The sequence below is a fragment of the Perognathus longimembris genome, chromosome 28, assembly GCF_023159225.1.
Source record: "Perognathus longimembris pacificus isolate PPM17 chromosome 28, ASM2315922v1, whole genome shotgun sequence".
Taxonomy (NCBI): Eukaryota; Metazoa; Chordata; class Mammalia; order Rodentia; family Heteromyidae; genus Perognathus; species Perognathus longimembris.
The window spans coordinates 24,539,072-24,562,048 of NC_063188.1; the positions used below are offsets into that span (position 1 = coordinate 24,539,072).

At 39.5% G+C, this 22,977-nt stretch overlaps 1 protein-coding gene across 1 annotated transcript; it reads right to left on the reverse strand.

The window, feature by feature from the left end:
* Positions 1-5,995: 5,995 nt before the first annotated feature.
* Positions 5,996-22,376, reverse strand: LOC125342979 (double-strand-break repair protein rad21-like protein 1). Its single transcript, XM_048335320.1, has 10 exons — positions 22,233-22,376; positions 20,302-20,431; positions 15,518-15,611; positions 13,023-13,139; positions 11,668-11,753; positions 10,969-11,055; positions 9,390-9,521; positions 7,479-7,705; positions 7,170-7,263; positions 5,996-6,111 (listed from the first exon to the last, which is right to left on the reverse strand). Exons 1-10 carry the CDS (start codon positions 22,374-22,376, stop codon positions 5,996-5,998), a joined length of 1,227 nt encoding a protein of 408 aa, XP_048191277.1.
* Between the last annotated feature and the right edge of the window lie 601 nt (positions 22,377-22,977).

Sequence of the window (22,977 nt, forward strand, 5' to 3'; positions counted from 1 at the left end):
CTCTCATTTCCCCAACTCCCTGGTAATGCTGAAGCTGCCTTTGTTTGGGGACTACATACATATAAAGACTTGCCACCTCGACTGATAGAAAATTCTGTGGGGTGGGAAAGGGTGGAAAGTATTCAGTTGTCATGAATTGGTTTTGTGATTGCTTCAGAAAAACTTGGTCTAGTTCTCCTTGAATACCTATAAGTAGTTTGAATTCTTTAGCTTCATGAGAAGTTTGAGAGTTGCAGCCAAGCTATGTCCTCAAAGAGCTTCACTAAAGCCAATAAATACCTCAAGGAACAGGAATAAACTGTCATTTTGGCCTGTTGAAGATAGATGGTATGCCTAACTGTTCCCTAAACTACTAGTATGAGTCTGGATAAATAACTTTTGACACATAAAAATCCATCTGCCGGGCATTGGAGTGCATGAATATAATTCCAGAATTTTGGAGGGAGGCAAAAGGATCAGAAAACAAAGACAAAAAAATCTTCAGTGGGACTTGGGGAAATGAGAGCCACCTAGTGGTCATTGTTAAAAGTCTTTTAAGTCCATTCATCCAATTAACGACGTGGTAGCTACTATATTCCAAAGCTGTAGTAGAGGTCAGAGACATGATACGTGGTTCACATGGAAGGTAAAACTTGGTAAGGAGAAAAAAGTAAGAGTAAGTTTTGGGCTTGGAATGTGGCCTAGTGGTAGATTGCTTGCCTCCTATTCATGAAGCCCTGGGTTCAATTCCTCAGCACCACATACACAGAAAAAGCCAGAAGTGGCACTGTGGCTCAAATGGTAGAGTGCTAGCCTTGAGCAAAAAGAAGCCAGGGACAGTACTCAGGCCCTGAGTCCAAGCCCCAGGACTGGCAAAAAAGAGTAAGTTTTTAGGATAAATTAGTCTCCTAACAAGAAAGTATGTTTGATTTACAGCATCATTCTTGACAAGAGACAAAGCTAAGTGGTAGAAGAAAAGATAATATACTCCTGACAAACCATGTAACTTCTTGTAATTCTATCTACTCAAGAGGATTGTGGTCCCACGAAGGCCTTGTCAGAAAAGTCCATAAGACCCCATCTCCAACTGACCAGCAAAGTGCAGAGATAGAGTCATGTTCCTTTTCTTTTGGGTGCCAGCACTGGTGCTGAAAGAACCCATCCCAGAAGACCATGTGCATGCAGTTAAGTACATGAGAAGAGGGTTTATCAGAGGTGATGACAAGGCCATCTCTCTCATGGGAAAGGAAGCAAAATGGCACCTTTCTTTATTAAGGGGCATCCTTATTAACATCAGGGTTAGAGGTAGGAGTACTCTGGTGCACATCTAGGTCAGGCCCCAGAATGGGAATGCAGACCTATCTCCGAGAAACTTTACACATTATTTTTATTCCCCTCTCGGCTGGCTAAATTAATTCAATCACTTATTTATGTTTATTTTATTGTTAAGCACTTTTAAATCATGTTTCTGACATGTAGAAAGCTCATTTACAAGAATATATAAAAGCATAGCTTCACTTAAAGCACAAAAATAACCAAAGACAAGCTCAGAATAGCAGCCTGTGTATTTCACAAAAGACTGTAAATTAAAAAATTTAATCTCTCTGCACACCCTGCAACTGTATCCCTATTGTAAGAATCTTTTTTTTTTTTGCCAGTCCTGCCTGGGCCTTGGACTCAGGGGCTGAGCACTGTCCCTGGCTTCCTTTTGCTCAAGGCAAGCACTCTGCCACTTGAGCCACAGTGCCACTTCTGGCCATTTTTCTGTATATGTGGTGCTGGGGAATCGAACCCAGGGCTTCATGTATACGAGGGCAAGCACTCTTGCCACTAGGCCATATCCCCAGCCCTATTGTGAGAATCTTATGGATTAGGAGGATGCCTGAATATGTACTGTAGTGTGGTTTGCTTAACCATGGTTACAAATAAACTGTCCATGCAAGCAAGAGAAAGATGAAAATGAACCAAGTGACTTCTGGCTCAGCCCTTCCAATGTTTCAGATAAAAACTTCATACGATTTTATTCTGTCCTACATTATCCAGAAAATTCAGTATGATTTCCATGTACATAAAAACAATCTGTTTTAGAACATACTGTAAAGGTAACTTGTTTAACAATATCAGGCATTAGTTGCTAGTTTCATTATTATTTACTAATATAACTTTACTAAAATTCCTTATACTTTTTAAATGTTTTTATTACTCTGGGACAAGGGCCAGAAAAACAGGGCCAGAAAAACAAGGCATTAGCAACACTAAGGAACTCAGGTTTTAGTTTTTTGTTATCAGCCTTGATCCCTGAAAGCAATCCATTCCCTTTGCCTGATTTCAGAAATCTTGTATGGAAATATGACTTCAGTCTTGTAATGTTAAGAGACAGAAATATCCAGGAACTTTAGTACATGAGTTTTGGGTGTGAGCTTTTCTAAACTGAGAGAAATTCTTGATATGTAGATCAGATCGGTCTCAAGTACTGCATCCTCCTACTTCATTGCACTGTCTGTTGGGATTACACTCATGCCCCACCATGCCCACTTGCTCTTTTGAAATAAAACACAAATTTAAATATCCCAGGCTATGCTCCTAATGTAGCATTGTTTCTGGAGAATGAAGTATCATGTAAACCAACGTTTCTGAAGCTATCAATCATTTTCTGTGATAAAAGCATAAAACCATGCTTTCCTATACATTTGAAGTTCAAACATAAAGTAAGAAATTAATATGCCAGAGAATGCTGTATGCTTCATCCAACCTTTCACAGAGATCTTTTCCTTTCTTCTTTTCAGTGGGATGTAGGGATATTTGGACTCAAAATATACCCCAGGTTAGGCTGCTTCCACTTCCAGAATGCTGAGATATAAAAATCCTGCGACTATATCTAGCTAAAACTTGACTGTTCAGGAAGTGGTGGCTTTCCTTGGAAGGAATACTGCCACCCTTAAGTAAAAATGCTAAGAGACAGCTCCCAGGCCTTTTTAGTTCAGAGTCCCCTAGTAATGGAAATGAATGAATGAATGCATAAATAAATACTTGTATGTTCAGATTCTGAATTAAAATTATAAATCTTAGTTTAGCCCTCATGTACTGTAACTAAATAAATAAATAAAAGTTGGCTGTTCAGATTTTGAATTAAAATTATAAATTGACAATTTTAGGTAAGGTATTAGCAATCTGCAGACAGCTTGCAGACACACGTGCGTGCGCGCGCGCACACACACACACACACACACACACACACACACACACAGAGCCAGGATTACACTATCCACCAATTTAATTGGATACCTTTCTTGAACCGAGAATGTACTCATTAAGATAATTTCTCAGAAGCTGGAGAAAGCATTTTAATGACATCCTGCTAAGGCAAATACGAAAGGAGAGGTCAAACTGCTGCTTTCTATAATCAGGACAAACTAAATTTATTAAATGGCTTTTATCATAAACTGCTAGTTTTTCAGTCTCAGTGTGTGGGAACCCTAGAGCCCTGGCTGTGAGCACTGTGATTGTCTGCAGAGAGTTGACTGGTATTTGAATACAAGAAAACCGTGTGTGTGTGTGTGTGTGTGTGTGTGTGTGTGTGTGTGTGTGTGTGCCCTGCCTGTGAGCACTGTGATTGTCTGCAGAGAGTTGACTGGTATTTGAATACCAGAAGAAAACCGTGTGTGTGTGTGTGTGTGTGTGTGTGTGTGTGTGTGTGTGTGTGAGAGAGAGAGAGAGAGAGAGACTCTCTATAGTCTCCTGTCTTTGACAGGATGAGTCTCCATACTTACTTATCTCAGTAAATCCTGACATCCTGGACCTATAACTACCTATCTCTGTACTTTTTAATTTCTTGATATTTACATCTTATAATGTGTCCTTTTGTTAATTTTCTCATAATTCCTTTAAGCTATACCATGGGGCAATCTTAGCCTATAAAATCAGAGGTTGTGGAGATACCTAAGGGTTAATCATGTCTGTCACTTAAGCCATTCCTCACTCAATTTAATACTAAATTACTAAATATGAGGTAACTTTGCCTGGACATCTCTTTATCTGTTCTCCCAAAAATTGCTGATTGAAATCAGCATCAGTGAAAAGTATGATCCATATGTTTAAGGAATTATTTCTGAAATACCTCAGAGAGGCAGCACCCGATTGAAATAGTTCTTTGTTCCCCATGCCGTTCAGAAGGGATGAACTTCCCTCATGACTTGCTGTCCCTTTCCTTTTCAATTCCCACTCCACTGCAGATCTCACATCAGAAGCCCATAGGGCAGTGCTGCTGACGTCATGTAACGGTGGATCTAGTTCTGATCTCCTACCTCTAGTCTCAGGCCAAGTACCAGGTAGCAGAAGGAAGACACCTGCCAAGGTCTCACCCCAGAAGGACTGAGAGAGGAGAGAGGGGCACTGCCACCCTACCTAGGGCCAGGGCAGGATGGCTGCCGCCACTGCTGGAGCTGTCACTGACACCAGTTAAGAAAAGATTGTGTCCTCTCAGAGGGAGCAAAGACATAAAGGAAGAAGGAAAAAGAGAAAGCCACAAATTCAGCATGTCCCATTGCTTCTTCCCCTGCACTGCTAGAAACCCTGAAAGCTCCAAACTCCATTTCCCAGTTCCCATCCCTCACTTTAAGAGCCTTCTCTGTGTGTTCCCTTGAATTTTCACTAAAGCTTACTGAAAGTTTAGTGAATACAGCAAAGTGTACTTCAGTCTTCACATATTTGTAGAGCCTTGCCATATTATCATTTGACCTCTGTGAATTTTCAACATTTTGTGAATTCTCATTTTTGTAGGTAGAGTATATCAAAGATTAATCAGAGTTACCACTTTCCTGCCCTTCAAACTGAGCGTGTTCCCATACATCACGGCATATGGCATTTGTCCACCAATTTGGAAGGAAAATACAAATGGAAAGAAAGGAGAAAATACAGCATAGGGTGATGGAGGAAATGTGGAAGAGACCTACAACATTGACCTCTCTCCTTTTTCCATGACAAGCACATAGGAATAATATATTTTATTAATATGTCTACTTTGGTAACTGCTTTCATATTCCCCTCCTTGCCAAAATCAGAAAACATTCCATGATACTAATTACAACACGTTATTTTGATTAAAAAAATTCTGAGTGCAAATAAAGAAGGTTAGGACCAAAAAGAAACCGTATTATTACCCAGTCCTTCATAATGGGTGAAACACACTGTTTTATGCTCCGTGAAAGGGTCTTTACTCCCCAGGCATAGAATTACAATCTGGCATGAACCTGAGTTCCCTTAATGGCTATCAAAACACAGTGAGGATGGAACAAACCAGAAAATCACTTGTCTATTTTTACCTAGTATTTATATATGTACACCAAGGAAAGTGACTTTTGAGACAAAGAATTTAAACTTCATTGTTATCAAATGGTGTTCTCAAATAGCTGACTGAAAACTTTTTATGCAAAATGTTTTCTTTGCTCATGAATTTTTAGATAGTTTCAAATTATGGTCAACGTGATTGGCAGATTGAACACATATTACCTTAGGATGCGGTGTGAATTTATGATTATACGCAAAATATTCGTTTAAAGGAAATAGAAGTTGGAATAGATCAGTAGGAGAGTGGGAATGGAAACACACTCATCAAGACCTGCTGTATACATGTTCAATTGAAACCTCTTTGTACAACTACTTAAAGAAATACATAAATAGTTTACTGACTAAAGTCTGAAATGATTCCATGACATACTTAAACAATGGAACCTACTGAATTCTCTAGATAGATTCAGATTCCGAAAGCACTCATTGAATGTCTCAGTCAAAATAGGCTATTTCAGTATGAAGCGGCTTTAGCTCATCTCCTAGCAAAAAGTACCTTGCAAGTGAAATTCTTGTGAGATTCCTCAGTAGTGATAATTTTTAGAAAGAACTGGAGAATAGTAAGAAATGAAACATGTGCTGCCATTGTAAGGAGATATATCGAAATGCACCTGTTTCTCTACTACAGCAGTGCCAGGAAAATATAATTCCAGTTCTCTCTGGTTACCCTCTATTTAGGATTCATATTTACCATGGTATTCTTAGGAGAGAGATCCTTTGGTTCTTTAGTCACACGCTTCCGATTTAAGTGTTCTTGGGGATTTGGTTCTTCCATCATGGAGGTATCTGTATAACCAAGGAATTAAGGAATATTTCACCAATGTACTTTTCAGATTGGAATTGGATATGGTTGTTACTAAGAAGACTTCAGACAGACAACTTGGAATCCAAGAACACAGGCAAAGGGTTATATGTTCTTTGGGCTCCTTGAAGACTCACATACTCATCTTCACTTTCCCTTCTCTGACTTTCATCATCCCACCCTCCATCCTCTCATCCATCCCTTCCACACTCACTCACACACTTACTTATGGTACAATATGTATACGCCATATTCACTAGGGTGGGTTGTCTGTAGATTTCAATGTATTCACAAAAAGTGACGGGAACAGGAGAATGCTGTAATTATGCCAACTGTAATCAGGATCAGTACTATTCTATAAGCCCATTGTATGGATGGCAATTGCTAGGTTTTTGGTTAACTGTATTGTTTAAAACTCTTATCTTTAACTTATTTTCATTTCATTGTTTAAAGGAAACATGGTGGTGTTAGATAAAATTAATATTTTGATTTGTGGGTTTGTGTATACTGCCTTTGAAGATGGGAGATGAGAGTGAGTATCAGAGCAATATTCCTAATAAACAGCTTTCATCTTTTGGAGTGTGTGGTACATAGTTTTGAAGTCATTGCTTGTACCCGTTAAGTAAATATTTTATCCCTGGAGCCGCAACTCCAGCTGTTTTCCCTTTAACTAAGTGTCAGATTTTTGCTTCTTGCCAACTCTCTCTAGAGCCATGCCTCCTGTATACTTGGAATTACAGGTATAAACCTTGTTTGTCTGGCTACTCCTAAACCTGATATACTCAAACAGTCACTTCCAAATAACTACGAAAATAGGCATGTGCCACCACAAGCAAGCCTAGCTACTTCATCCTTTTCATACGTTAACCTAAAAAGAAGAAAAATGACAGCCTGAAGTAACGATATTAAGTAAAATATTCTACTCTCAAGCTATCATTTATTACTGGAAAAAGGAATTTGATCCATTTTCACTGGGACATGGAAAATGAGATTTTTGTTTCCAGGAATTTCTCCTCCCCATAGACAGCATTAGAAGTCTTACCATCATTGTAGCAGTTTACTTCATTTCCTTCTAAGTCCCTCTTCACTGATCTTCCAGATTTAAAACCAGAGCACAAAAGCCAAGTTGGAAACAACTGTAAAAACAGATATTTTTGTATGTTTGATCTGTACTTAAAACACAAGCATGTATACTCTAGGGTAAAAAATGGTAACTCATACATACATATTCAAAAACTCATTTTAAATAAAAGGCTTTTCACACAAACTCTAATTCTGTTATAAGTATGGGAAACTCCATAAGCACATATTGCATTCTAGCCAAAGTGCGGACCTAAGTCTGTTCTGTTACCTTATTCAACTGGTCAGAATCCAAATGCTGAAACGGTGTTGAGAGAAGTGTACTCACTTTGTCCCTCTCCTTCAACATCATTAAGTTTCGTGTAGGAGGTACAAATTCTAAAGGCTTGAGAGTGTCCTCAAAGGAACTAAGCTGTTCACATATACTTTTGTTACTGAGCTCCTTGACTGGATCTATGAGCAATCTCCTCTTCTTCCTCATCCTCTTCCCAGAAGTTCCTAAATATAGAAAATAAACATATGTGTGACTGTCTACATAGACTTGCAAGATGATATTCTAGACATCATATATGTAAGCTTATAACACACACACACACACACTCACACAGTAACTGCAGCGATTCATTTGGAAGTAAATCCTATTTTTTCAGGATTAAGCTTTGAAAGTTTTTTGTAAGATATATTTATGAACACCCAAGTGCTGTTACATTTTCTAGGTGTTGCTTGCTACGTGCGTCAGGGGGGGTTGATGGCCTACTAGGTGGATACCTGAGCACACTTAGTTATAACATATACTGCACTTAGAGGGAAGTTGGACTATTTGGAGGTTCTATACGTGGGGCTTGAGCTCAAGGCCCAGGCACTGTCCCTCAGATCTACTGGCTCAAGACTACTGCTCTACCACATTAAAGCACAGTGCTATTTCTGCTTTTCTGGTGGTTAATTGGACATAAAGAGTCCCAAAGCCTTTCCTGCCCAGGCTGGCTTACAACATGATCCTCAGATCTCATCCTCCTGAATAGCTTATAATATAGGTATGTGAGCCACACCTTGCCCCTGGCAAGCCTAACTTTGTGAACAGTTCATTGATATTTTTCCTGTGTAATTTTCCTCTTCTACTACAATTCATATATGAGTTCAAAGTAGATATCTAGGTGTATGGGATTGAAGCACTTCAGGGAAATTTTATTCAGAAAAAGGAGAAGTCAAGATTTCCTTGTAATGTTGGAAATGGAGAGAATTAGATATTTCAGATGCAGACCAGTGGTCCGACAGCCAGGGTACTAGAGCCTGCTTGCTTGAGGTGCTTTAGTGAAATCCTAGGAACATGGTTCAAAGGTCTGGCTATGGAGTTAGGACAGATGGGATACATGCACACTGAGGTGACTGACAAACCAGAGTTCTCATACACCTCTTCCCTCATTCCTTAAACATTAATAACAACATGACGAGCCACAGAGAGGGAAGCCAAGTTGGTTGACTTTACTGCCATTCCTGTGGAACAAAGGCTCAGTTTAATTCAGGAGAGCAAATTGGAATGCTTTAGGGCCTTATACAATTGAGTTTAGGATGCAAGACTCTTATCAAATGCACTAATAAAACTAGAATATTCCTGAAGTACCTAAATATGCATTAAGTTCATACTATTATTCCTGAAAAGACATTAAAATTCCAGGTCAATTGTTAAGGAATTCTCTCTCCTGACCTTCTCATACTGCCTTGAATTATATTCACTTTAATATTTTTTCATCTCAATTGGATGCAGTCTTTTCCTTTGAGGTCTCCTTATGCACTTTTGGAGACCAGTCTCAGACTACTTACAAAAGGCTGGCACTGAATTCTAAATCCTGCTAACTGAGCTGCCCAAAGGCTGGAATTCTAGAGATCTACTGCCATGCTCTTTTCAAAGGCAGAAGCCTTTCTTCATTCCTGTGTCCAACACACAGCAGTGCCTCAGTTATTTCTTGAACTAAAGTTACATTTATCTTTCCAGTTCCCCAATGTGGACCTATCATTTGAGCAGGGCTGTATCACCTCAAAGTCATTTCATGCACTTTACCTATTATATGACGAATGCTACTGCTAGTCTGCCTTCTTTAACATTTCCTAAATTATTCACGTATCTCAAAGTATGTAAATAAAGATATAAAAGACAAAAACAAAACACGGCAATGCCACTGACCTGATGTATCAATTGGATGAAGAATAAATCCTTCCTGTTCAGTTGTTAAGGTTGTTGTATCCATCTCTTCAATCTTAGGGAAACATATGTCATCTGAGTTGAAACACGAGCCAGCTGAAGAATCTGGTTTTGCTAATGAATGTCACCATAAAACAAGTAGAAAAACAGATAATTATGTTGCAACATACAAGACTATGTGTACAGTAAATTAAAATGAAAATGAATTGAAGGTTTATACTGCTGAGGCCATATCTCAATGCTCCAAATCCTGTATTTAAGAAAGGAATCAAGGCTCAGTTGTTATACAGTGTGGGAACCACAGTATTTTGGTGAGTCAACTTTCATCTTGCTCTTAGCACCTGAGACATCTAAGGGTGTCCCCACCTTCCTAAGAGCAGTAAAAACAGTGGTAGACACTCCAATACATGACAGACATAAATTTGATTTGTCTCCTGGAGAATTTATATTGTCTTGAATAATTTACCAGTTAATCATAAAGATCCATGAGTAAATATTTACCACCTAACTCTTCTCACGTTTTTTTTTTATTATATTTGTTGTTGTTGGCCGGTCCTGGGGCTTGAACTCAGAGCTTGGGAACTGTCCCTCAGGTTTTTCACTCAAAGCTAATGCTCTACCACTTGAGCAGTAGTGCGACTTCTGGTTTTGCTGTGTTTAACTGGAGATACAAGTCTCATAGACTTTCCTGCCTGGGCAGGAAAACCAACAGTACAAGTCATGGTGGGGAATGGAAATGCAGAGGGGGGAAAGGCCAGGGGAAAATGGGGAAGGAGGTAACAAGTTAAATAAGAAATGTACAGACTGCCTTACCTACAAAACTGTAACCTGTCTGTACATCACTTTGACAACAAAAAAATAAATAAATTTATTTGTTAAAAAATAATCATAGTGGGGGGCTGGGGATATAGCCTAGTGGCAAGAGTGCCTGCCTCGGATACACGAGGCCCTAGGTTCGATTCCCCAGCACCACATATACAGAAAACGGCCAGAAGCGGCGCTGTGGCTCAAGTGGCAGAGTGCTAGCCTTGAGCGGGAAGAAGCCAGGGACAGTGCTCAGGCCCTGAGTCCAAGGCCCAGGACTGGCCAAAAAAAAAAATAAATAAAATAATCATAGTGGGTTAACATATTCTATTAAACAAACCTAGAGGATCTCAACTCATCTGGACTACATTTTAGAAATTTACGCAGGAAAACATAATCCATTTTCATTTTCTCTAAAATTGTATCCTGTGAAACCATATCTTATGATAATTTTTAATATGTACCACACGTTTTCAGGATTTAAAGGGACAGTATTTTCGGCAGTATTTTGGCACATTTAAATGTGCTTTCATACTAAACCTAATTCCGGTTAAATATTCTTCAGTGGAACTTTTTCAGCATGCAACATCGGATTCCATATCAACAAGAGTTAGACTAGGATTATGAGGCTTTAGCTTTTACTTTAGTCCTCCTATCCTACTCTGCTACTTAGATTTCTAAGTTCTGAGGATTCACTAGAATATTAGCTATCTTTCAACTCCCCACACAGAAAGCGACTTCGACATACTCAACGTACCCTGGTGAGATTCAGGAGTCAATGGGAGTGTTTCCTCCAAAGGCATGTCTTCTAACAGGCAATTCTCATCTGCTTTCCATAGAAAGTCTGGAAAAACACAGAATCTTTGTCATACAAACTTGAACCTTCCATTTGTCCAAAAAACATTAACATTACGTTATAAAGGGCATTGCGAAGGAATAACCAGATTTTAATACAAAGAGGAAAAGTCTAAGAGTCCATTAGATATAAACAGCCACCAACTATGTTTGAAATGAAGACAGTTTCTCAGATTTTCTGTGACCCATTTCTATAATTACATAATACAACAGTAATAGAAATACACGAACATAATATAAAATGCTCAAAAGATAATCTTATATAGCCGTTCCACAATTGTGTTAAAGAAGTCACGTTCATAGGATGCACTAACCTCACTCCTCTCCAACAATAATTTGTACAAATAGTAATAGGCATTGGTTCCCCCAACTCTATGAAAAGTTTGTTTCAATGAATGACTTTATTTAGGCCTAAATATATTGCTCTCTTCCTTGGAGAGTTGTATAACGCATTAATGGATGTACAGCAAATGGTGTATTTTATTAAGATGTACAAGACACAGAAAGTCACCTCCAAATTCTATTCTGATGTCACCTGTCCTCTAAAGCATCAAAGTAATCAGACTGAATTATTTTATTTCCAGAAAAACAAAGAGCCTACCCATCATTGTTTCAGAAGCTCCTTCATCTCCAAATCCATCCCCACTGTTACACATCAAAGAGTTTTCGCCAAGGAGGTTTCCAGTACTATAGTCAGATATGTAGACACTGCAGTTTGGCAATGTATACCTTTCCTCAAAGCTGTGTCCTCTGAGAATGTGAGATCCTTCTGCTAAATAAATATATATATGTAGATATCATTAAGGCTCAGTTCATGACAGACACATATACTTAAGAGTTGAAACACATCTAACTATTATAGCTAAAAGTACTTAATAAATGCAGAAGAAAATTTATACTTTGGTAATGTATAAAAACATACATATGCATATAATAAGATACATATGGAACATGAAATATTACTTTAAAAATAATAACAGCAAGAGTTAGAAGGAAATTAAGAAAAATAGTAAGATCAAACAATAGTTGCAAGGAAATTGAGGTGAAATTTAAAAGAATGGGACTATAGCCTTCATTCAACAATGTAGTTGGACAGGGACCACTAACAATCAGTAGTCCAACCAGCCACTATTAACTCACTATATTGTGCATGAGACTATGCAACAGAAGGAATTGTTCTATCCGTCATCATACAAAAGGGAACAAATCACTGAAAGGGTTTTTTACTGGAGCAGTTACCACCTTAATAAAGGACATATCCAATATTTCAACTCAGGTTTTTTTCCTACTGTAAGGCTTGTATTCTCCATTCTATGATGATTTTCCTGGATATCAAATGTCAGCCATATTCTTTTAAGGCATTTTAGGCACAATGTGTGTGGAACCTTCCATACACGTTAACTAGAGCATGTGTTTGTCTCTAGCCAGGCTGAAGCTGCTGGAGGACAGAGACTGCCTCTTTCAACGTGTACAGCACAGGTCCTTATGATAGTACCCGACATATAGTAGAAATTCAAGAAAGGGACATAAGCTGAGAAATGAAACAGATGCTAAGACCAGGAACTGACATCCCTAGTTAAAAAGAAAGTAAAGTTTTATAATGCAGAACACGTACTTGTACAGAAAAATGTTCATCCTAATGTTCATCCTTTGATATTTTTTGGTTGTACTGAGACCTGGACTCAAGGTCCTACATACTCGGTATTTTCACTCGAGGAGGACACTCTACCACTTGAGTTTCATCTCTACTTCCAGCTCTTTAGTGGTTCATTTCTGCTAAAAGTCTCCAAGACATTTCTCCCCAGGCTGGCTTTGAGCCTTGATCCTTTCAACCCAAGTAGCTAGGATTACATACGTGAGAAACAGGCTTCTAGATTCCTTGTGAATTTCTATTGCATTGTTTCACTACATAAAATACAACTACAATGGCCTATGACTGTAATTTTGATTTCTTACACATGATCACCAACATTCTGTGCTTCTAAAGATAGATCCTTACCATAATATTCTTTAAGTGTAATTTCCTCTGGTCTGCTTTGGTTTTGAGTCAAGTGTTCAGACGCATCAATAGTGCTACAGTGAAATGAAAGTTCGAGCAAGAAATAGGAAAAGAACAGTTATTTGGCCACATATTGAAAACATGTAAAACAAAACCCGGTTCGTTACCTAAAAATGCATGTGTGTTGCTTTGTCAATAGTATTATATGTGAACACAAGATTTTAGTATATGATACATACAAATAATTTCCAGACTGCAAAAGTCAGTGCTGGTTTTCAGATGTTCTCACATTGCGTTCACCAATACCATGTGGGGGAGGTGTGCACACCTGCTATGGCCTGAAGGCAAGGGTCCTCTCCACATCTGTATGTTCAACCTCCTCACAAGGTGATAGTATTTCAGGCCTTTGCCATGTGACTAGGTCATAAGGGCTCTGCCTTCATGAATGGCATTAGTGTCCTTAGGATGACTCAGGCTACTATCTTGTTCCTTTCGTTTTGTGAGGACAAAGAGAAAAAACTGCCATCTATGACCCAGTCAACACAGGTTCACCAGACACTGAGTCACTGGGCTCTTGGTTTTTTGTAGGGATGCTGTAAATGAAGTACAAGACCTCTGGAAGTTTATAACCAATAAAATATTGTTACACAGAGACGGTAGTTTAGGAAGTCCAAAGTTAGTGTGCCAGGAGATTCAGTGTCTTGTGAGAGTCTGTTTCTCATAGAGGGGCCTTCTTGTTATATTCTCAGGAGGCAGAAAATTTAAGAAACTACTTCAAGCCTCTCTTAGGAGGGCACTGATCTCATCCACAAGAGCCTCTGTTACCTAACCATCCTCAGAATCCTCATTTGTAAAATTCTACTGCCTTACATATGAGCTTTCAACATCTATTTAAAGGACCCACAGATACTCAGCTCAAAACCATTCACGATCCAATACCTTTCTTCTTTCTCTTTCCTTTTCAAAGTTGTCTTTCCCCCAGACCCAAAGAAAGGTAGGCTGCATGTTTTCCTTCATTTGGAATAAATAGAATAGGCCTATGATATTCGTAACAGGAGATCTCAATAACCCAAATGCTAAGCACACAGGAACAAATACACTGAAGCGTATCAATATGAATTCCCCAAAAATGGAATCAAGGGATTCTTATTATATCCTGTATGTAGCTAGGTTTCTTTCCTGTTTCTCATTGTTTTCTGTTCGTTGTGCCTTGTATATAAGTTTATTCCATCTGTCAAAGGCCAATGGAATCCCAGAAACCGCAGGACAAAAGACAGGTACTCACTTGACACTAGGTAGGAAGTGAACTCTACAACTTAGGGAGGGGGCAAATAAGGAGGATAAGCTGGAGAAGATGAGGGAAGGGGTAACAGTGTTTAAGAACAAATGAACTCATTACCTGACTTATGAAATTGAATTGCCTGCTCATACCCTTTTCAATAAAGATAATACATACATGTATGTAATAAAATTTTTCCTTCGCTAGCTGTCCTAATTTTATGAGGTGCTAACTCAATCACCATGCTCCCAAATCAGAGTGATCCTTTGCTTCTTTCCCTCACAGTCATATTCATTATCAAATAATACTGATGGCTCTGCCTTCCACACACATCCACAGTTGACAGCTACAGCCTTGCTAAGATGAAGACTGAGAACTGCTTAGAGATTTTATCTTCTCCTAGCTAATATTGTTTAAGGACAATCATCTTCTCACACATTCTCTACTTCTTTTTCCTCTTACAGTAAACAGCCAGAGGGAGCATGGTAAATGAAGTTAGATCTGGCCATGCCTGCCTTTCCTTAGTTAAAAAGCAATTGCCATTATACCTGCAATATCCCACAAATTGCCTGGACCTCCTGCTACCTCTGTGACCTCATTTATCTACCACTCAGTTGCTCATATTCTCCACTCCAATCTTACTTGCATTCTTGCCTTAGGAACTTTACACTTGGTTCTACATAGAAAATTCTTGCTCCACAGTATTGATGTGTCCCTTTAGCTCCTTCAGGCCTTCATAATTACATTAGCAGAAAAATCCTTCCTTGACCATCTTAGCATTAATCCGACTTCCCTTCATGTTAGGCATCTGATCATCTCCTGGAATAATGGACATGCACTTGTTTGTTTTTCCCAGCCTTCTCCAATTGAAATGTAAAATCCACAGGGAGCTGAGTTTTAACAATGGCCATCTCTTCAATGCCTCAAGCAGTGACTGGCATAGGGAAGGCACACAACGAACTCTTACAGGATAAATGAGTGAATATACTCCCAGTATTGCAAAATATGTGCAATAAATATATTGATAAAATTTTGTGGTCTTAAATTTCAATTATATGGTGATTTTTAATCTATGTAAACTACATGAGTTCTTATGTTCTACCTGCTTACAAACAACCTGCATATGAACATAGCAAAGTGACATAAAAATCTACCAGAAGGAATACAATTTACTTTATGGTATCCATGTCAAAATCATAAAATTCTTCTTCCAATGTGATAGCACTGTAAGACGCTTCTAAATCCCCTGTTGAGAGGTCACTCAGTCCTGAAAAGTATAAAAGAAAATCAATAGGCAAATAAGATAATTCCGCTAAATGTTTATTGTCTCCCACTAGACATTGGCTTTGAACCTTTATCTAGTTTTTCTGTGCCTACTCCTGCCCTTCTGCAGCCCATGACACACAGATGACAAAGTCTGTGTTTAAAGTGGTTGAGCAACTTCCCCTATGCAAATTAAATCAAAATTTCCAGCCTGGGCCTCTTCAGTCTTCCAAGTCTATCAGGCATCATTGGAGACCCTCTCCACCTTACATTCCAATTCTTCTGGTCTTTAGATCCTCTCAGAGAGTTGAACCACTTTTTGATATGAACCCTTTGTTTTTAAGCTACATATCCCTTTTTTGCCCTTATTCTAGCGACTATATCCATGCATCTTCCCCTCAAAAAGCATTTACCAGGAGTCAAAGGTCAATTGAATTTTTTGTTTTGTGTTGCTGTGCTAATTTCAGTTTCATTTATAGCACGTAACCTAAAAAAATTTCTTCAAGTTTCCTGATTTGATTTCTTTTTTTTTTTTTTTTTTTTTTTTTGGCCAGTCGTGGGCCTTGGACTCAGGGCCTGAGCACTGTCCCTGGCTTCTTCCCGCTCAAGGCTAGCTACTCTGCCACTTGAGCCACAGCGCCGCTTCTGGCCGTTTTCTGTATATGTGGTGCTGGGGAATCGAACCTAGGGCCTCGTGTATCCGAGGCAGGCACTCTTGCCACTAGGCTATATCCCCAGCCCCCTGATTTGATTTCTTTAGAGAAAGAAAACCAGGGCCATTGCCTTGTTGGTCCTTATGTCCCAGAGCCTAACATATTTGGCACAAAGGATGAGATCAATAAATATTTGTGCTAACATAATTGAAATAAGAAAGAAATATGCCATATTGATAGGATTATATAGCTAATTAGAGAACACACATATCATAAACAAAGACCGGAGAGACTCCATAATGATTGAACAATTGGCGCAGGAAAAACATTAAGACAGGTTATCAGAGACTCGGAAAATCAGCTGTGCTATCAATGGCGCATGCATTAATTCCGAGCTAATGGGGAGGCTGTCAATTGAAAGATCAGCAGTTTGACAACAGCCCTCAAACATTCAAGAGACCCATTTATCCACTGATACCGTGGTATGGTAATGAACACTCATCATAGTTGCTATATTGCAGGCTATGCTTGGTGTGGTAATGAACACTTGTCATACTAGCCTCACTGCAGGCTGAAATTGAGGACAACGTTCAGCAGAAAACCTGAGTCTGTATTAAAGGCGATAAACTTGTCTTGGTAGTACACATATGTCATTTCAGCTATAACGAAGATGCCCATATATTCAGAATGTACACCAAGTCTATTCCCAGGCAGGGAGAAAGAACCAGTACTAGACAAAGGGCTGATAGCATGGCTGAGTTCTCAAGTAGCTGCCTGGCAAGCATAAGGCCTGAGTTCAAACTGCAGTAAGTGCCAAAACAGAGGATCAGAAAATGGGTGTAACAAAGATACTTCAATTCTGATGATAAGGAAAGACTGATGTTTAAATCACCAATGCTAAAAAGAGGAAAAATGATTAATGTCTCCAAAGTTGAATAGATGGTCTGTAAATTAAAATCTGAAGACACTACAGTTGAAGCACATGAACAGAGTACTGTGAAAGCCTTAGGAATTTTGGTAACATTTCATCAATAGCAGTCAAGTAAGAAAAATGACAATTCTGAAAAGACTGTCAATCACACCATCTCCTGTTGGGGGATTTTAAATATCAACCAGTCTATGTAGAAATTTTTCAGGCAACCCAAAACGAGATGTGACAGTCTATCCAGAGATGCCACTGCAGCCTTGCCCGGATCTCTCCATCGCATGGCATGGAACCTGATAATTTGGGATGAAAGACGCAGCCACTCCTAAAACTGAAAGTTCCACACTGCTTTAACCCTTTGCCCTCGGTTGTCATTCATCTGTGTTCTCTCTCACCTGCCGGTAAGAAGAAATGGCGTGATTCAGATTGATGGCACATAGATCTCATGTTCTCTAAGTGTTACAGCAAAACCTTAACAAGCAGTTTTTAGTCAGCTCTCAACGAGTTACAAATGTTGTTTTCCTTGTTGCTCAATTGGAGATAATAAGGGCTTTTATATCTAAAACTCCTTGGATGCAGTTCAAAGCCAGCCCGGGCAAAAGAAAAATCTCTCTAAAACTCCACCTCCCAGTTAACCAGCAAAGAGCCAGATTGAGAACTTGGCTCAAGAGAACCAGCAAAATGCTGAAAGCGGCACCGTGGCTCAAGTGGTAGATCACTAGCCTCGAACAGAAGTGCTCAGGGACCGTGCTCAGGCCCCGAGTCCAAAACCCGTAAATGCGGATGGGAGCATGCCATCCCAGCAACAAGCGCTGGAACTCCTGGGACTTACCCAGTCCAGTCCATTTTCTTTTTCTGCCAGTTGTATATATGTATATATATGTATGTATGTATTTTTTTTTTTGCCTCTGACTGGCTATGCCCAATCGGTTTTCTATCACTAAACACTTCTTTCAGTCATTTCTCCTTACCTGTTCATTTTACAATTGGATTTATGCTCCAAATGGAACTTTCCTGGCTTATGCCCAGGGTATATTCTACGCCATTCATGTTAACTAGCCCTATAAACTTAGCAATCTTTTGCCTGACCTTTTCAAAAGTCTCTTTTAACAGAATAACATCTCTTGCTGAGATCACCACCTGGGAACTTGCCGTTCATAGCCGTCACCCTAACACAGACCTGAACCCTGGAGTCCCCAGCCCTGGAAACTTCTAGGTATGCCCATGATGCAGGAGTTGGCCTGAGGACACCATGGCACCCTCTGGCCCTATTGACCATTCTCGTGGTAATGATGGGAACTTTTGCCAGCCACACTGGACGGTGCCGGGCTGACCAGGGGCCCTTGATTACATCTCCCCCTTTCAGCAGGAAATAGCTACAGAAGAAAAGACCTTCACCCACACTCCCTGCCTGGTGCCCGCCGGTGTCATAAATTTAAAAAAAAAAAAAGAGGGGGAGTAGCCCCCATGATTAATTAAGAATAGTTATGCTTATATTAAATATCTTAAAATTTTTTAAATCATCCCAAATCAGTGTGGGATGGAACAGTGTATGTGCCTTTCCAGATTGGAAAACTAAACCCAGAGCACTTGCTCTGGAGAAATGTCTTGTTGCTTTCTCTAGGAAAACAAGGACCATACTGGATTTCTTCTGCTCTTCCAAGAGAATAGAGGAAGCCTGCCTGCACACAAGGGCAATAGCGGTAGGAGACAACCTGTCTGCTTTCTAGACTCTTCTTGAGCGTCTCTCGTGGTGTGATTTTTTGCCGTGACGATATTGCCCACGGCTTTGCACAGGGAATGAAATGGGGAATTGCACTGTTTCTCCCTTGCCTTTCACACTGCCGTTAGGGAGTCCCGTTAGAGGGAAATAGGAGCTGAGGGTTTTGACACTCAACCTCAATGTTTCATGATAAAAATGTCTTAAAAGTAAGGACAAAGGTTTAGCACCTTCGCTTCAATGTTTACAAAGAAAAAGGAATGTTTTACTAACCACCTGTGTTTAAGTTATCAGCTACTGTGAACTACCAGAGATGCCAAAGCTTCAACCTGCTTCTACCTCACTGCCCAAAAAGGGTTGATGCCCGCATTATCTTGAGTGGAGTGGAAACAGACTAAAGATTCCGACTTTTCTGGACTTGGACTGCCTTATGCCTACAAATGTGCTATATGTTTACAGCATCCCCTGCTCATTTAAAAAACAAAAAGGGGCAGATGTTGGGGATTTAGTTTGGCCTCAAGAGGGGAAGGGCGACAGAGCTCCCAAGACGCTGCCCTTCCCCAAGCCCTGGGGCAGAGTGGGAGGGAGCCCCTCCCACCTTCCGGCCTGAACCGGAAGAGAAGCAAGCCGTCCCCGCCTCTCGGCTTGGCCACGTGTCTAATGGCGGAGGCCCGGCCCTTGGGGATTGTGGTCCCCGCCCATAGAGGAAGTTTCATGACATCCCCTGATGGGCAGCCCAGCTCAGCCAATCAGCTAGTCACCCCAAGTCCCTCTCCTTCCCTCCTTTCTTCTGCCCTCCCTCTGGACGGGGAGACCGGCAGAACATCCAAACCTGGCTACCCGAAACCTCTGTCCTGCGTTGGCTTCTGACACGTGAGGGGGACGGCGGGGGGGGGGGGGGAGGTTTCAGCAAATTTCCTCATCTTAGCGTAATCCATAAGAACACGCTTTGTTCCTTCTGCGGGCGGGAGGGATAAAGCCGAGTGTTCTTTCATAGTTTGGGATTCAGGCATCCCCCTGGGAGATAGGGGGAAGGGGGTCCCGAGCCCCCAACAATTTCCAATGTCTACTATATGGGCACAAACAAATGGGAAATTAAAGGAATTAAAAACAGACTATCAGATCTTTACACAAATGGGGTGTGCTTAAGTTTATTTGCTACATGCACACAGCAACAAACAAGTTTTGGACAGCATAACCTTCTATATAAATACAGGAAAGGAACAAGAAAGAGAATACATTTACCTTAACCATGGATTCTAGGGTCCCAAAAAAATGAAGCTTACATTCACTAAATTCATCCAGAACCCCAAGCATTCTGTCAAGTGAAAGAGCATACCCCACAAAATGCAAAACAAACCAGGACAAGTAAGACAAATTAACATTGTATGTTTACCTGGGCGAAATGTCATACTCATTTTACCAGCTGTTTCATTGCAATCTTCCCAAAGATACTTCATCTTCCTCTTATAGATTCGAACAACTCCCAGAAGAAGATGACCCGAAGTTCGAAGGGAAAATTTCACCTTTCGATAACATACAGAGTGTTACAAAAATAAAAATTAGGGTCATAAAGACTTCTCTAAAACCAGAAGATTTTCTTCCCCTTAAAAAGCACCTTGTGTATTTTATCTAAAGCCCCTTAACTTTCACCCAAAGTTATAAAAATAAAAGGTGAACATTCTTTATATAATTTAGCAAATGTAATCAGACAAGGAATCAAAGGGAAGTATACTATTATTCATACTAAGGAAAGAACATAAACACTGCAGTCAAGCAACCTGGGTTGAAGCCTTTGGTAATTGCTAAAGGTGAGTCATTATGACTTCTTCAACTGCAGGGCAACAAACATGACTACAATTGCTATATATTTACATTGTGCCAGATAATGTACAAAGAGGTTTTCATTCATTAATTTACTTAACTTTAATAATGCCTACTCACAAAAGAGAAACCAAGGCTCATACAGATTAGTAATGACGTAAGGGCCAAATATCAATTTGAACAATGCATAAGTTCATCTGGTTACCCATCACAATTAACTGAGTTAAGATTCCCGCTTATTGTGACGATTAAAAAATTTAACCAGGGCTGGGGATATGGCCTAGTGGCAAGAGTGCCTGCCTCATATACATGAGGCCCTGGGTTCGATTCCCCAGCACCACATATACAGAAAATGGCCAGAAGTGGCGCTGTGGCTCAAGTGGCAGAGTGCTAGCCTTGAGCAAAAAGAAGCCAGGGACAGTGCTCAGGCCCAGAGTCCAAGCCCCAGGACTGGCCAAAAAAAAAAAAAAAAAAAAAAAAATTTAACCAGTAAAATGTCTAGCCCAGGGGCTGGGGATATGGCCTGGTGGCAGGAGTGCCTGCCTCGGATACACGAGGCCCTGGGTTCGATTCCCCAGCACCACATATACAGAGAACGGCCAGGGGCGGCGCTGTGGCTCAAGTGGCAGAGTGCTAGCCTTGAGCGGGAGGAAGCCAGGGACAGTGCTCGGGCCCTGGGTCCAAGGCACAGGACTGGCAAAAAAAAAAAAAAAAAAAAATGTCTAGCCCAGAGCCCACCAAATAGACTTTCAATTATAATAAAAAAAAAAGTCATATATTTTGCTTGGAATATACACTAGTGGCAGGAGTGCTTGCCTCATATACATCAAACCCTGGGTACGATTCCCCAGTACCACATATATAGAAAATGGCGAGAAGTGGCACTGTGACTCAAATTGCAGAGTGCTAGCCTTGAGCAAAAAGAAGCGAAGGACAGTGCTCAGGCCCTGAGTCCAAGTCCCAGGACTGGCAAAAAAATTAATTTACTAATAATTAATTTTTTTAAAGTCATGTATTTAAATTGGAAGATATTAATATGTTTAAGGTGAATGTTATTAGACTTTTTAATATTTTCATAACGAAAAATATAAAGACATAAGTCAGAAGTATTTTGCTTGTCATAAAATAGCTTCACATTATTTTATTTATAATTGATGCTTTTGTATTCTACCCACACTCAGTCATTTTTGTATAGGAAATACTTATTATGTCCCGGCTATGTACATGTTTTATTTTATTAGAAGAGAATAAAGAATTACAAAATATAGATCTTGTTTTTTATTTCTCAGGGTCCAATTTATTCTTGATAAAACACATAAAATAATTGTGCACTAGATCTAACATTTGCTCGTGTTCACACAAAAGATGCTAAAGGAATTAAAAACCATCACTTGTAAAGTAAAATTGTTCAGAAATATGTTTCCTGATACAACTGTATTCTCATTGCTTTCCTGCCCAGGATTCTGGCTGAATATACGCTAATGTTTATAATCAGTTACATACCTTATGTGAAATAATTTTCCCAATGGTTTTCTCTATGTTACATCTAAATACATGATCCTTTGTGAGCTTCTTCTCCCAATGAGCTGCCAGCCATACGTTGGCCAATGACCCATGCTTACTCAAAAGCACATCGGTATAGAACATGTTGCCTTTACTCCTATGTTTATGGAAGTAGAGAAAAATGAAAAAAAAATACTTAAAACTTGACAACAAGATTTTTAGTGGTATCTGGCTACAAGCAGAAATATCAGTGATCATATAATGATATCTCCTATTTTAATATAGTGTTCCAAGAAAATTATTTTCTTGTAAAAAAAAGAACCATATTTAGAATGTCAATTTATACTATTAGCAAAACTCCTATGATGGTGAATCACATGTGCTTTAGATAATCATACCCAGATTTTGTTTCTTCTATAAAGGATTCTGTTATTACTTGAGCCGTTTCTTATAACAGATGTCTGCTGTCATTAGCAATATGGTCAATTAAATAAAAGGTGCTCAAATTATGTGATGCAATGTGGACAGAAGAACAGAAGAAAAAAACAGGAAACGCTGCACACAAAAAGACTAGCTGTCAGGCCCTTTCTAAAGCTTAAGAATTTGGTAAGGAATGTATCATTGATTTCAGTCTAGGTTTCAAATCTTCTTCTTTTCCAGATTGTCTGCTTTACATAAAAGATACCAACATTTACCTTAAAATGTTAGAATTCTATAGAACCATAAAGTGAAAACAATGAAGGAT